The following is a 16,096-nucleotide window of genomic DNA, read 5'->3' as shown; positions in this document are numbered from 1 at the left end:
CTTAGCCCTTCATCCCCCTCTGCTTCAGCCAAAAATCTAAAGTTTTATTTAAATAATTTACTGAGTTGGGAGAATGATATTGAGTAAGGAGGAAGAAAAAGCAAAAAGGCCCATGAAAAATACTTGTGTTCTATTTAATGCGTTTAAGATAGATGAAAGTTAGTATTTCACATTGTGTGTGTTGATTGATTGACAGGTATGGAAATTGATGACATTGGAAATTAATTTTGCTTGTTACAGGCTTTTATTTAATTCAAAAGCCCTTTTTCAAACCAGTTGTATTTTTAAATTTATATACGTATTTATAAAACCAGGTCGCATGCTGCGCTGTTTGCGGTGTCCTGTGGCTTATCACACGGGGGAGAGCTGTATTGCAGCTGGCAGCCTTGTCCTTTCAACTCACAGCATCATCTGCAACAACCATTCCAGCTTGAAGAAAGGCAGTCGTGCGTCTCTCCAAGTAAATGTAAGCTGGTGCTTTATCTGTGCTAGAGGTAAGGCAGTTTTCCCTTTGGTCTGAATATAAATGATGCATCAGCTTAAAATGTAGCATGTGTAACTTAAATCTTTTCTAAAGATTTTTTTCCCCTCCCTTTTTTTTTTGAAACAAAGAATTTCAAGACTAAATTAATGTTTTTCAGATTTTTTTCGGGGGGAATCATGGGTCTTTTCATTGCACCTCATGTTTTTTATTTGTTTCATGTAGGGGTGATTGAGCAAGACCAATCCGAAACCCTTATCAGTTCTTATACATATAAGTCGCACTACCTCCTGAGCGAGTCAAATCGTTCGGCTGAGTTGTTGAAAAAACCTATGATTCCTCCCTCACCGTCAACTACAGTAAAGAAATGTGGGAAAGGTAATAAAAACCACTTTATCTCCAGAACCATGTGTGCTTGAATTTTCTGACCTCCACCCCACCTACCATGCTGTTATCCCTATCCCGCATCTGCTAAATCTGTGGCTTTATTAAATCCTGTGTGATCATGCTTATGAAAATGTGTCAATTGAATTTTTTCATGTTTTTTTGACTAGCTATGAATTAATGATCAGAAATTTAAGAAAAAAGTTGTTAATCTGGGCTTGAAATAATTACAAGGTCAACTTTCAATCCTTAATCAGGCTTTTCAAAGAAAACTTGTGCAGTTCTTAATGTACACATGACTGCATTGTTCTGTGATTTTGCAGGACTCTTTTTCCACTGGCCTATAATTTTGCTTTGATAATTTGACACTTCCCCAATGTTACATTTGAAATGATTTGAGAATTGCAGTTGCTTTTATGGCATAATAAAAACATACAACAATTGGGGTAATTATCTGAAAGAATCTCGATATTCTGAGCATCAAATTGAATTCTGTTTCTTTTAACGTAAGTTGTTTTTTGAGGTGAAAGGGAAACAAAATATCACTGCACATTTAAGGTTTTGCCATTTGGATACTGACCTTCTGGCTCAGTTCACTCCAAAAATAATGGGCATGAGTTGTCTGGATGTTGAAATAAATCAGGCAAAATGAACCTTGTCTGAGTGAAATGCAGATAACTGTATTTTTCTTTGTCTTTTCTGGACAAACAATGTGCAAGACCTGTTACCTCCATACCTTTCTCTTTCCCGGGCTCTTGATTAAAGTTCTCTCCATTGATCCTTCTGTTCTCTGGCTTTTGGGCTCCGTGTTTCATATTTTTGGACTCTAGGTTGTGGTCTCTGACACACTACTTCTTTGTATGCCTCACTCACTCCAAGTTTGTATTCTGGACTTTGGCTGCTAATCTTGGTTACTGCCAACCCTGTCCTGCTTTTTGAGTCCTTGTCTCTTTGATGTACGCTCCCAGAAATGTCTCCCACTCTAGAAATCATTGGTAATGTAATCATGTATCTGTTGCCAGACTGTTGCAATAAAAAAATGAATTTATACTTTGAAATTTTTCAGTGTCAAGGGCAAACTTCTCCAACTTCACTTTTTCTCCTTTTGAGTTAGTACATAGTTGGCACACAAATATCCTATATCACCATGCCTTCCCATGAGTTATACTTTTGATTTTTAATGAGAGTGCACAATTGTTTTATTAGCAACCAACCTAAAAAAGTTAAAATGACAATTTTTGCTTTGTTTGGTTAAATCTTTGGTGTCCATTTTATAATTTGTGGGCATAACCTTATGTTTCTCAGAGGGAGCCTTGTAGTTATTTTGAGCCCCAATGTTGCTTAGCATGAACAGGATCCTGCTTAACTAAGTGCTACCTTCAAAGGTCAGCTCAAATGTTTTTTTAATCCAAGTCCCTACTTCACCTCTGTCTATCCAGCTAACTGGAGAATGCTGCATTCATGCTTTTATGTGTTAGATGGACAAGCTGGTTTGCTGGCAAGCTTCATATTGTGGGCTCGTAGAGGAGAATCCTTCCTTGTTGCTTGTTGAGGCTCCCCCTTTTTAAAAAATGTATCATTTAAAAAAAGGTTGAATTTATATTGGGTGGTAGAGAGAAACAGACAGTATCGCATCAGCTGCCTGTTTAATGTTCCGCCTCTTCTTCAGTTCTAGTGACTGAAAAAGAATTGAATATTGGGTAGAAATTATAGTAGGCAGCCTAAGCAACGCCGTGAGTTTCATGCTACAGCCTAAATTGAATTTCCACTTCCCAGTGCCTTGCCTTTTGCTTGTCCTGCCAGCTGACAAAAGCCCTTCTAATGTAGAATGCACGTAATTCACGGTGAAAGACAAAAGCCAAGGAGATACTTTATTTTTGTTTTCTAAGGGTGAGGGAGTTGCCAGCAATTAAACAGTTCTTGAGCATGTTTTATGTAACAGCTGCTGTGTCTTTGTCATTCCATTGTATGCTTTTATTCATCTTCACCTGCTTTCATCTCGGCACACTGTTCTTAAGTGCGGAGAAATCGCATGCCCGGATCAGTTTCTCTCGTGACTAAGCTTCCCCGTGCTTCCACTGAAAGAATGCACGATATTGCAAGACAACCCGGCCTTGATCAAGTTGTTATCCACTTAATTATTCTGCTGGAAAGCACCCACTGTTATTGTCTGGTCAACACTAATGATTGCTCATATCATTTCTGCTGGGCAGATTTGAGTATCCATCTGAGATTCACATTAACAACTGTGAAATGAGAAACTTCCTCTTTGAGTAAAAGGAAAAATCTGCTGGCTTTATATGCTAACCTTGAGATTTTTCTCCCATGTTGCTGCTGTGAGGAGCGATATGGCTGGGACAAGTTTCATGCAGCTGAGCATTTATTGTGCTTTAGTTGCCTCGTGCACTTCAGTCCAAACTTGACTGCAGTTAGACACTCAGCCATACAGCTTGATTTGAGACTGGAAGTGCCCATCAGCTCTGGCACCTATCACTAACTCTGCTTCATGAAGCATCACAGTTCTGTGTTGGTCAACAAAAAAAACCTTCATTTTGGTAAACGTTCAGCCACTTCATACAAAAAAAAAAATCACAGTTGAATTTACAAGTGACGATTAAATATTTAAAATAGAAAAGCTCAAGTCAGTTTGTTTTAGCTGTGTTTAGTTTGAATCTGTAATATTCAAAAAAAGCTAGACTTTTGGGTTTGAAATGGGAATTTGTTTATTTGTTCTGGATGTGTTTGAAATTCCTCTATGAAGTCTCTCTGCATGATGCCTAAGCGTTTCCCTCTGAACATTGCTTCAGATGACCTTGAAAATGCCAGCGTGTGTAATTGGGAAAATGGTGAACACTAATGGAAGCAGTAGAGGTTGTATGCGTTTACACAAGTCACTAAAAAATGTTTCCTTGTGTGTCAAGGTGGCCGCCTGTTGTGCTGTGAATCCTGTCCCGCATCCTTCCACCCTGAATGCTTGACAATTGATATGCCAGAAGGGAACTGGTATTGCAATGACTGTAAAGCTGGCAAGAAATCACGCTACAAGGAAATCGTCTGGGTCAAACTGGGCATCTACAGGCAAGTCATTTGTCTTTTTTAATTTGCCAAAGAGCTTTGATAATTCATGACTTTAAAGAAGTTACTCAAAGAAAGTATGGAATCAGAAATGGTATTTTGCACAGTTGTGCTGAAATGTGATTATAATGTACCGCCAAAGATAATGGACTGAAATCAAAAGAGTAAAGAGGTGAAGTGCATTTTGCCAGTGTTCCCTGCCCATTGTCCAGTTCCAATTTCTTTGAGGGTTCTTAATTGAGGTTGAAGAAGCAACGGATAGCAGCATAAGCAGCTAAATGAATTACATAGCAAAGAAATGTCATTAGACTTTATTTCCTTTGTTGTGTTTGTTTTTGATGTGTGCATTAAGGGAATGTCTTTAAATTGTAGATGCAAGGGTTTGAACCAGATGTCTTAGCTTTCATACTGAGTGTATAACAAGTTTGAAATGTTAAAAATTCATGATTTTCATTACTCTGAATCCCTTGAAACAATATAGTCATAAATGGCAACATAAAATAAGAACTGAGAACAATTATGAAAAGTTTGGGTACAATTCCACTGAAGCACCTTGTGTCCACTATGTTTCTGTTAACTCTTCTAGGCTGAAAAAAAAATGATCAATTTGATTTGTGTGACTGAATATCATTTAAAATGAATACTGCAGTCATGAACATTTCCTAGCCAATTCATCAGCAAGTTTTAAACATGTCTCCAGATCCAGTACCAAGATAGAATAGGTTGTATCTTTTGGAACTGAATGGGTTTTGAGGTCTTTGTGAGGATGCAATTGCTTGGATTGCACTGAAGGGAACTGTCCCCTTATCTGTGTGTCATTATGAAAAATGGGCCCTTTGTCCATTGACAATATGTGTGGTGTATTCAGAAGGTGGTTTTGCTGAAGGTCAGTGTCAATCTGATGTGGGTGACCTGTACACATACCATAAAGCAAAGCCAGATCTAGCTCCCTGATTTGAAATAAACAAGGCAATTTAATGACGCACCCCTTCTGCATCGTTTATATTTATTAAATTATTGTCCTGTTCCATTGCCTTAAACTGCAGTGTAATTCAAGAGTGCTGTAGCTAAGCTGACAGTACACTGAACATCAACAAGCAATTTGTTTGCCACATCAGAGAAAGCTGTAGAGCTAGTAGAATTGGTAGTTTATGTCGATGCCATTGTTTCCCACCATTTCAGAACAGATATACATGTTAAACTTGTATCTCCGGTGTAAATAAAATATAAACAGAAAATGCTGGAAATAGTCAGCAGGTCAGGTAGCATCTGTAAGGGAAGCAGAGTTAATGCTTCAGGTCAACGACCTTTTATCGATAAAATGCACATTTCAGCACTTCAAAATTTGGCTAACAGTCCGAACAGCATAAAATTGATTTGTGGACACGTCTCAAATTTTATACTCATCACACTTGCTTGACAGAAATCTCTGGCTATGAATTCAGTTCTCAAAAAAAAAGTCCTTTTAACATATTTAGTTGTGAAAGCAGTAATATCAATGTGTTTTTCTTGTACTAAACTGCCTTTGCATGAAAATGTGGCAATAATTTTTCTCTTTTCATTGAAAGTTGATGAACTTTGGGGGAAAAAGTCTCCACAGGAAAGTCTAGTTTGGATCTTCTGTTGCACAATATGTGTTTTGAGAATGAAGTCAACAGGGAGTGATGGCAGCATTTCTGACCATAGTGGGAGCTTGGAATGCTTTGCCAGTGAGTGAACTGAAACAAAACCATGACATGATTTTAGGGCTGAATTGGACAGTTATGTTGAGCAGAGGAAGATGTGATTTCCTGGAGAGAGAAAGAGGCAGTGGTCTTAATTTCTGATTGTAATGTCAAAGAGCCACCTTCTCTGCTGCAACACTGTGGTTCCATGATGAACTTAAAAGCATTTTTGAGATTCAAATTTCAATCATCTTGCCTTCATATAGTGCCTTTAACATAGCAATATGACTCAAACTGTGCTTCAGATGTCAAAAGACATAACCAGCCAAAGGTGATATTGAACGAGTGACCAAAGTCCTGGTCAAATATTTTGGGTATTAAGAAAGGATATAAAGGAAGAGAGGGCAGTGGAAAAGCAGAAATGTTAAGCAAGGGACTTTGCAAAGCCAGTGCCTAGGCACATGAAAGTCTGCTGATCAATGTTGAGGTGAAGGTCGAAATATGGAAGAAGGGATAGTTCAGGGGAAGTTTTATCTCCTGCTCCCTTCACTCATTAACTGTTGGCCTCCCGACTTTTATTCCTGGCCCCCCTGCTCACTGACTTGTGTAAATAATTCTCTCTCCTCAGACTGTCCCTGCCCCTTTGCAAACTCTAATATTACCCTTGCTCCTAAAAAACCTACCTTCAAACATCTGAAGAAGGCTTCTGATGAAAAATTAATCTGAAGCATTATCTTTGTTCGTCTCTCTATAGATGCCAGCAGACTTGTTGGCTATTTCCAGCATTTTTTGTTTTTATTCCACCTTCAAACTTTCTGACTTTGCCAACTACCACCCTGAGCAAACCTCCATTACCTTTCCGGAGCCTGTGAATACCTCTTAAATCCCTGCTCATCCACTGCATGGTTTGGCAGAGGAGAGTGAGGCCTGAGACTGGATGTGGTCAAGCAGGGTCTGATGATGGATGTCTCATCCAGTTAGCAAATAGATTCATGTTAGCATCCCTTAAGACTTGATAAAGTGAATATGGGGGCTATAACCAGTGTGAGACAGTAACAGATTTGCTCAGGAGAATGCTATCAAAGATGAAGGTGAGGTAATGGCTGAGCAAATCAACAGCAGCAAAAGGTGTGACAAATGGAGGGCCAAAGGCACAAAGTACATATGTAAGTGACTTGGATGAGAGTTTAACCCAGGAACAGAAGCTGCAGGAAATAGGATTGGAAATATATCTAGGCAGTTAGGGATACACTGAGGTAATCTTGGCAATGATGAACATGGGAGTAGAGAAGGCATAGGAGATGACAGCATTAGATAAGTGGATTGCGGTGAAGTACTTCTGCTTGGTTCCTGTGAAGATTCAAATTCAGCCAATCGGAACAATGCAACTGAGCTCTTCTGCTGGACAGATTCAAAGCATGCTCCACTTTTTCCAAGATTTTTTACATGGCATGTTTCCTTTCTGCTATTTTGGGTTAATGACAGCCATTCATAGTTATAGAAAGAGTGCATATTTCTGAAATCACTCCTATTGGTAAAAGCACTTATTCATGAGATTGTTAATAAGTCATTGTGCCATCCTGTTGGCTGTGTGTGACGTTCTGATGACCCATGCTTCTTTGCAGTTGTCCTTACCCTGATGTTTGTTTCAGGTGGTGGCCAGCAGAGGTTTGTAATCCCAAATCTGTGCCACTTAACATTCAAGCAATGAAGCACCATATAGGAGAATTCCCTGTGCGTTTCTTTGGATCGAATGATTACTATTGGGTGCATCAGGGCAGAGTCTTTCCTTACTTAGAAGGAGACAAGGGCAACGTGTCCGACGGGCGTGCTGGTGGTATTAATGAGATTTTCAAAAAAGGTAAAATCTTCAGAATACAAGCAGAGTTGTCTTTCCCTAATGCAAACTGAACAGCCTGCAGCCTTAAATACAACTATTGCACATTTATCACTTATTTATTAGCTGCTTTGTATTGCTTCCTTGCTCTAAGCTCTTGCTGTAAGGTAATGAAGTATTCCAGCTTAAAGGCATTTCCACAGCCATTGAAAGCTGTCCCTGGTCAACCTGTCAATTCTCATGTGGAAAGGAGATACTTCCATAGAATGTTTTTCATCTCTTTGCATAAAGAATGCTGTTGAAACCTGCTTGGGTTGACAAGGAGGAGCTTAAGTGCATGATTTTTTGAATTTTGCTTGTATTTTCTTGCTGAGAATTTGGATGCTGTTGTTGAATAATTATTGACTTTCTGAAAACTGAATCATTATTGGAGCTAACTAGCTGTGTGCCAGTAACAACAGTAGAATGCTAGTGAGTAGCTCTAAAGCAGCAATCCCTTAAATTCAGCAGTGGCTATTATATAGCATGGGGACGAGAAACTCATCCCAAATAAAAATGTTGCTTTCTGCCACTCATAGCACTGGAAGAAGCTGCTAAACGATTCCAAGAGCTAAAGTTATTGAAAGAGAGCAAGGAAGCACTAGAAAATGAACGCAACGAAAGAAAGCCACCAGCATATAGATTCATTAAAGTAAGTTCTGTCAACAATGAAAAGTAAAAGTAACCAGCAGCACTTGAGACTGTTTCCATGATTTTTCTGAAGAAATTGTTTTTAAAGTAATTTTTAAAAATAATTTTTCACTTATTTAATTCTGGGCAGCCACATTCAGATGTACAAATGAAGCAGGAACTGCCTCCACCGTACAGTTTTATCTCTTCAGATTGAAATAACATGACATTTAACATTCATCAATTATTACATTTTTTAATAATGGGTCCATTGACGAGTCTGAACTTTGTTCACTGAAAATAAATAGGAATTTTATTTGAACGTCTCGCAGTCGGATGCCACGTTGTTTCTGTACGTTGTTGTTTTGCTCCCCTCCTTGGTGCCCTGGATGTCACTTGGGGTACAGTCCCTCAGAGTGCTGACTCCCCAAGTCTCCAATAATCACCGTTCTTCTCATGAACCTAGCAATTAAGCTAGAAATGAATGCTGGCGATGTTCAGGAAGAATATGTCAGGTGATAGTTTGACATTCCTCTCTCTGCTTTTTTGTCATGGATATGTTCCTGTGCACTTGAAGTAGTTGGTGGCCCCCTTAAACAAAGCAGGAGAATGTTGCGCTAACTTATGAAATGTGTGTCCACCAACATTGTTGTGACATGTCTTCAGAACCCAAGATGCTTTCTGATCACTGTTTGGGAGAAAGAGGAGCAATTGTGGCCCATTATGATTCTGCCTCAGGGTCACTTTTCAGCTTTGACTGTGATAAGGAGCAGTGCTGAATTAAATTCCCTCTCCCATCCTGGGCCTGTCTTAGATCCGCACAATACAATAGACAGTCACACCACAGGTTTCTTGATTTGCAAGGCTCAGGATCACTGACTTGTTTTTAATATACTTTACAGTCTTTCTTTTTTTTGGTGTTTTTCATTACCATCTTGACAGTTGTAGGGGTGAATTAACTCTTCCCCCTTTACTTATTTTATAGTTTTTGTGAATCTCAGTGGTAAGTTGGCTGTTGTTTAAAAGTGAAGTTGCACAAGTTGTTAAAATACAAGAAAACTGAAATGTTCAAGTATATGCTCTAATAAAATATAACACTTTTTCCCACACCAGACAAACAAACCAATTGGGAAAGTACAGATCCATGTTGCTGACTTGTCAGAAATCCCAAGGTGTAACTGTAAGCCCACTGATGAAAACCCTTGTGGACTAGATTCAGAATGTCTGAACCGAATCCTGATGTACGAGTGCCACCCGATTGTCTGTCCAGCTGGAGAAAGGTGCCAGAACCAGTGCTTCACCAAACGCCTATACCCTGAGACAGAGCTTGTAAGAACAGAAGCACGTGGCTGGGGCCTCTGTACTAAAGTGGACATTAAAAAGGTGACTTCTCTGCACTTTGCTTTCTTCAATTTGCAAAGAATGACTGTATCATTAGAGAGGTATAGGCTCTGTGTGCCATCCACAGAGTTGAATAGAGATGTATTTCTAGTCAAACTTGCTGAACTTGACGTAGATGTTCCAGGAAATACATTGGCCAGGATTTTCCAGCCCCGTTGCGGGCGGGACCCGCCGAGGGCGAGGCGGTGCCCCAGCCAGAAGTCCATTGACTTGTGGCGGGACCGGAAGATCCTAGTGGCAAGCAGGTGCAGAAAATCCCACCCACTGTGTGGGTGGGATGCGTGTTTAAAACACCTTTACATGTTTTTCATTTGTCATTCTTGCATGTAGGGTCAATTCGTGACTGAGTATGTTGGTGAATTAATTGATGAAGAAGAATGCAGAAACCGCATAAAACATGCTCACGAAAGCAACGTTACCAATTTCTATTTGTTGACCTTAACCAAGGTAAGGCAGCAGTTACTTTATACTCAGTGCAATTGTTACTTTTGTGGTGCTCATGAAGGCTTGATTGGAAAAAGACAATTTGGGGCTCCCACACAGTAGATCATTGAGTGGTAAAGGTGGCAATTTGCACTTACTCTGAGGTCCCATGTCAGCGATTGTGTCCTCAGTGAGAGCCATCAAGTGGAGACCTGGTGCTTCTCAGTCGAGAATGCTTACCAAAGAGGGAGCCTCTGTGCAAATTTATTTTGCAAAAGAAGAAAGAAAAGAAAGGCTTGCATTTACATAGTGCTGATCTCAAGTTCAGGCCATTCCAAAGTGTTTTGTTGCCAATTAAAAACTTTATGAAGTGTGGCCACTATATCAAGATAGGAAACATGGCAGCCAATTTGTGCGTTGCAAGGTTTCCGCAAATAGCAATAAGATGACCAGGTGATCTGTTTTTCAATCAAGTTTGTTGCGGGATAAATATTGACCAGAACACCAGGGAGAATTCCACAGCCTTTTTTTTTTTGAACAATGCCATGGGGCCTTATATGTCCACCTGAGAGAGCAGATGGGACCTTGGTTTAGCGTCTCATCCAAGGGATGGCAGCTCCAACAGTGCAGTGCACCCTCAGTTCTTCACTGAAGTGTACACTGGATTATGTGCACCTTTTAGTCATCCTGAATGGCATTGATGAAGAACCTAGCACAATTTAGCGAGTGATATTCTGGCTGAATGAATAATGAAAGGCATAGGGGTTAGTGATGAGTGAGAATAGCAAAATAGCTTGGAAGATCATAAAGCTGCTTTTGCTTCAAAACTAGGAGGCTGTTTGCACTCATTTGCCCAGAAATGTGTTCTTCTGGCCTTGTGATGTTGCAGTGTCTGTGTTAGAATGTCGGCCTTTATTGCAAGGAGGATGGAGTTTAAAAGAAGGGAAGTCTTGTTAGAACTGCACAGGGCATTGGTGAGACTACACCAATTGTGTGCAGTTTGGGCCTCCTTACTTAAGGAAGGATATACTTGCATTGGAAGCCTTAACTTCAGGTTCATTAGTCTGATTCCTGGGATGATGGGGGTTGTGTTATGAGCAAAGGTTCAGCAAGTTGCAAGCAAAGGTTGAGCAAGCAAACTCATGGGAGTTCAGAATAATGAGAGGTGATCTTATTGAAACATAGAAGATTCTGAGGGGGCTTTATGCTGAGGGAATGACCCCCCCCCCCCTTTGTGGGGGAATCTAGAACTAGGGGACACAGTCTAAAAATGTGGGTCTCCCATTTAAGACTATCTCAGAGGAGAGTTAGTCTTGTGATTTCACTATCCCAGAGAGCAGTTGAGCATTTGTCATTTTATGTATTCGAGGCTGAGTTATAGAGATTTTTGAGCTACAGGGGATTCAAGGGTTATGGGGTGCAGACAGGAAAGTGGGGTTAAGGCTACAATCGAATCAGCCATGATATTGAAAAGTGGAGCAGGCCCGAGGTCCGAATGACCTATTCCTCCTATTTCTTTTCACCTTATAGTCCACCTATCATCTGGCACCTTGTTCAGAGCGCCATGCCTATGTCTGTATTCCAGCTGATAGTATTGAGAAGCAACAAGTGATAATAATTGCTGGCTCCTCATGATAAAGAATTAAAGTCTTATCCTGATTGGACCAGCTTGGTGCTTGAGCAGACATTGCTATTTGATAATATTTCTTCATGTATGACTGTCTTTCTTCACAGCAGTCACTGTTATTGGCAATGGCATTGTGTTTATTGTAGGCATTATCATATATCAACTTTATATAGCACCTTTTTCCTTGGTGTCCATCTTAATGCTTTTGCTGGCAAACAATATGAAGCTCTGAATCAAAGAAAAAGGATTCTGTATGGTTTAAGGAAAGCTCACATTTAAAATGAAGAACAGTCTGGAGTTACTTTCATTTTAGTCTTAAGATGGCCATTGTAAGCTTGTTGCATTGTATTGTCAGATCCTTGTCCTTGTTGATCCTTCACACATAAACTGGATATTTTCACTGTGATGGATATTTTTCCTGTGAGCTCTAAATGGGAAAAGCTTCAGGAATAAAGAGGATTCTCATCAGTCAAGAGGTGAAGAGAAACAAAATGTTAAATTTGTGTTTTTCCAGGATCGGATCATTGACGCTGGGCCCAAAGGCAATTACTCCCGCTTCATGAACCATAGTTGTAATCCAAACTGTGAGACACAGAAATGGATGGTGAACGGTGATACGCGTGTTGGGCTCTTTGCACTTTGTGACGTACGAGCAGGTGAGAGTTTGTGGGAGTGAAGGGATCTTTATTAGAACTGGATGCGATGCAGTTAGTTTGCATTATGGAAACTAGTTATGAAATTGGTTTGAAAATCCATTCATGAATATTTATTTTAATACCTTGAGTCACTGTGTCCAGAAACGAGTGAAGAAGCCGCAGTGACATGAATTTCATTCCATTCTAGGTGAGGTTATTTTGCCTCCTGTTATTAGACTGTTAAAATAGAAAGGAACACTATGATTTCCATTTGTTGCCCAGCATATCAGTGTCCATTGAAGGTGATTCCTTTCAATTAACCAAGTGGTAATTGAGTTGCTTAGATACTGGCAGATATTACATTGTTCATGTTACTTGCTCCCATTACATGATGTGATTTTAAACTCCGAGGCATTATACTAGATGTTAAATGGTACCATTGTAGGAGGCTGTTGCAAACTGGTTTCACTGCGCAAAATATTACTTTGGCTTCCTTTGTATTTTTACTGAATCATCAAGGTAGGGTGGCATTTCAGGGCATTGCTATACTTTTGAGTTACGATATCTTCAACAATATAAGCCTGGTTTTTTTGTTTCATGTCTTTTATCTTCTAAATAGATTGCCCCCCATAGAGTGGGAACTACTTGTTGAAATAATGCCCATTTATTTTACCTTTAGGATCTGAACTAACCTTCAATTATAATTTGGATTGTTTGGGCAATGGAAAGACAGTATGTAAGTGTGGAGCTCCCAACTGCAGTGGGTATCTGGGTGTGCGTCCAAAGGTGAGTGTCATAAGGTTTGAATCAGGCATCTCTGTGACATGTGCGATTGTAACAAGTGAGATTTATTTCAGTAATTTATCATTGGGATTAGCTAAAAAAAAGGAAAAGTGAGATGGTGGGAAATATTTTTGAGCAGGTTGTTTTCACATTAGTCCAGGCTGATGAAGAAAGAACTTGCTTATCACAAGCAGAGGACACCCCCAAATGCTTCACAGGCAGTCCATCACTTTTCAAAATACAGTGGTGTTACTTAGACAAACATGGCAGCCAATTTGCATGCACATAGTGGTGGCAAAAAAAAATGCCATCAGTCATCAATTATCATCAAGTCTAAAGTGATTTCCCTGTGGTTAATTATGTGGAGCTTAAACAAGTGAGGAAAGGTGTCTCCTTTCCATGGTACAGATTTGCCATTTGCTGGAATGTGTCCACACATAAAATAATCTTTCTTTCTGATAGGCTGCAACATTCAGCTTCATGTTTCTGTGTGTTTTTGAGCTTCCTTGTTTTAGCAACAAGTTGTCTGCTGTTCTTCTGCAAGAAACTGAAGTACAGGCAGAGCAAAGACAGGAGAAGCCTACCTGATTGTCACACTTGGCGTTTTCTTGCCTTCTTCCCCAAAGGCACTTGTGCACATTGGTCTGTAGTTCCATGGTGTTGTTTAACCTCTGCTTTGTTTCTTTCTCTCTTTCTGCTCTCCCAATCTCAACCAGTATCACAGGCTCAGCTAACCAAGGAGATGCGGTAGATTCTGTGGACTGTTGAATTTTGTGTATTTTTGCACGTCTGCGCAATTTTTGAAAATTTGCTCTGAGCTGTGTTTACAGCATATTAAATATCATCTGAAGTGTATGCATGTTGCATTTTTATGTTGCTCAAAATTGGAAGCTGCTGTTTATTCTATCAGTTAAGTTTTGCTTAACATATGTACACTGCTGCCTCGATTGTACTCCATTGTTGATACGTACCTTGGTCACTTTTGTTTTTGATTTCAAGCTTCCCCTTCCTCTTTAAATCAGTTTTCTGCACCTCATGAAGAAGTTGGTGCATTATTGGGTTGCCATTCTGTGGCTGATCGGTACCATGCCCTAGGGTGCATTCATCATGCTTTAAACCTAGACTGACTCATCAGACTCTTAGATTTGTTATGTCAATAAGACATGAAAAGAAATCAAAACTGTCGGTATCAAAACTTGATTCTTTTTTGCTATTTGAAAATGGACTCCTGCTGATCCACAAAATGGCTACTGCAAGGTACATGACTCAAGATGAGCCATTTGTTCTGGAAGGTTCCAACAGAGACTAGAAGAACAAAAGGGTTCCACTCCCGTCTTTGTGGAATCTCTCACTCCATTGTAAGACCACATTATAATTGCAAAACTAGATGACTAACAGACGAACTGGCTCCCTCAGCTGGGATGATAACAAAAACAGGTATCAAAAACTCGTTTCACCTGAGGAAGTGTTAACAACCACTATTTTGCTCCTAAGATAAACAATGGATTTCAGTCAGGTGCACAGAAACTGCTTGCGAGGCTGCAGTTAACTCATTAATGGGCTACGTCACATGACCCCATGCTTCGAGCCATTTGGATTATTTTAATATTGTATTTCTAGCCTCACAGCTCAGTCTGCTGTTTTAACATGAACTGGGAGGAGTTCCAGCAGGCTTCCTGGCGAGCCAAGCAGGCAGCCACCATCTCTCAACTCCCCAAAGCCTACTTGATTTGAAAAATCCTTGATCAATGCCCCCCAAGTGGCCTGAGCATAAAAAGCCCATTGTGCTGTAGCGTCATCTGTTACAAGGGATTTTCATAAAAGCAAAATAGTGCAGATGCTGGAAATCTGAAACAAAGACAGAAAATGCTGGATAAACTCAGCAGGTCTAACAGCATCTGTGGAGAGAAAGAGTTGTTTCAAGCCCATATGACTCTTCAAGCATTGAAGAGTCGTTGAAGGACTCAAAACGTTGACGAGGATTTTCATGTTGTTGTCTCCAACCAGAAACTCACCCGGACTGAACTCTGTCACGAAGGAAACGCCCTTTGGACTTGGACTTCCTGGACTCTGGAAATCATATGAACTAATATTCATTTCTGCGATTCTTTTTACTGTTCTTGCCCATAGTTATAAATTTTCCTCTTTTCTATCCCCTTACTGTCTGTGTGTGTGTGTGTGTGTGGTTGTGAATACTCCCCTTCCCCTGCCGCCCCCCCCGCCCCCCCCCCAGGTTTGAATGTAAATAAACTAACCTCCTGAGTTAATCATAACATGAGTTTGCTGAAAGTTACTATTAAATTGGATGTCTCAAACTGAGAGCTTGGGGAAACATGCCAGATCCCACTTTTTTAAAAAAAAGGCCAAAAACACCCCTGCATATGGACAGATGGGGAGGGGAAGAGAGCCTAGCTTTGTGCTCTGACACTAGCACATTGAACAGGAGAGGGCAGGGCGGGGCTTGGTGTGGTCACGAATTGCTGTCCAGAGCTTGAACACTGGCAGGTGTTCATTCCCTAACTTAGGGATGTGAGAAACAAATGTAACATTTGCAATGCCCCCATCTTGGCCAAGATCATCTCATGCTAATTGTGAAACCAGCTTGAGAGTTCATTATCTACAGTCAACTGATCAGTGGACAGGAGGGCAGGCAGAAAGAAAGAGAGGTCATCAAGTTGTAGAGTCATTATGACACAGAAGGAGGCCATTCGGCCTGTCGAGTCCATGCTGTCTTTGTAGAAAAGTCCAATCAATTCCATTCCTCTGGTCTATCCCCATAGCCCTGCAGTTTATTTCCATTAAGTGCCCATCCAGTTTCCTTTGGAAATCATTCTTCATCTCTGCTTCCTTCATCCTCTTAGGCAGAGAGTTCCAGGCCACTACCATTCATTGTGTAAAAAAAAATCTTCCCCACATCATTCAACTCTTGCCCAAAACCTTAAATCTGTGTCCCCTAGTCCTTGTACCATGAACTTGTCTTGGTGTATCCTCTCTAAACCTGTCATAAACTTGTATACCTCTTTCAGAGAAAAAAGTGCTGGAAATACTCAGTAGTTCTGGCAGCATCTGTGGAGGGAGAAACAGAGTTAAGTGTGCGAGGTTGTAACCTTTCATCAT

At 40.3% G+C, this 16,096-nt stretch overlaps 1 protein-coding gene across 4 annotated transcripts in view; it reads left to right on the top strand.

The window, feature by feature from the left end:
* The window catches only part of nsd3 (nuclear receptor binding SET domain protein 3), a 76,162-nt gene that overhangs the window by 55,180 nt on the left and 4,886 nt on the right, over window positions 1–16,096 (top strand). For 3 of the 4 annotated variants that reach the window (XM_078565604.1, XM_078565603.1, XM_078565602.1), the window contains exons 13-21: window positions 315–494; window positions 707–859; window positions 3,787–3,943; window positions 7,257–7,465; window positions 8,020–8,132; window positions 9,224–9,493; window positions 9,842–9,958; window positions 12,076–12,217; window positions 12,876–12,982. In XM_078565604.1, the coding sequence (XP_078421730.1) occupies window positions 315–494; window positions 707–859; window positions 3,787–3,943; window positions 7,257–7,465; window positions 8,020–8,132; window positions 9,224–9,493; window positions 9,842–9,958; window positions 12,076–12,217; window positions 12,876–12,982 (1,448 nt within the window). The remainder of the gene's footprint in view (window positions 1–314; window positions 495–706; window positions 860–3,786; window positions 3,944–7,256; window positions 7,466–8,019; window positions 8,133–9,223; window positions 9,494–9,841; window positions 9,959–12,075; window positions 12,218–12,875; window positions 12,983–16,096) is intronic. The other variant, XM_078565605.1, reaches the window with a different exon arrangement.

Source organism: Cetorhinus maximus, chromosome 20, assembly GCF_964194155.1.
Source record: "Cetorhinus maximus chromosome 20, sCetMax3.hap1.1, whole genome shotgun sequence".
NCBI classification, from domain to species: domain Eukaryota; kingdom Metazoa; phylum Chordata; class Chondrichthyes; order Lamniformes; family Cetorhinidae; genus Cetorhinus; species Cetorhinus maximus.
Note: the sequence above shows the minus strand (reverse complement) of the source record. Positions and strands in the feature narration are given on the sequence as shown.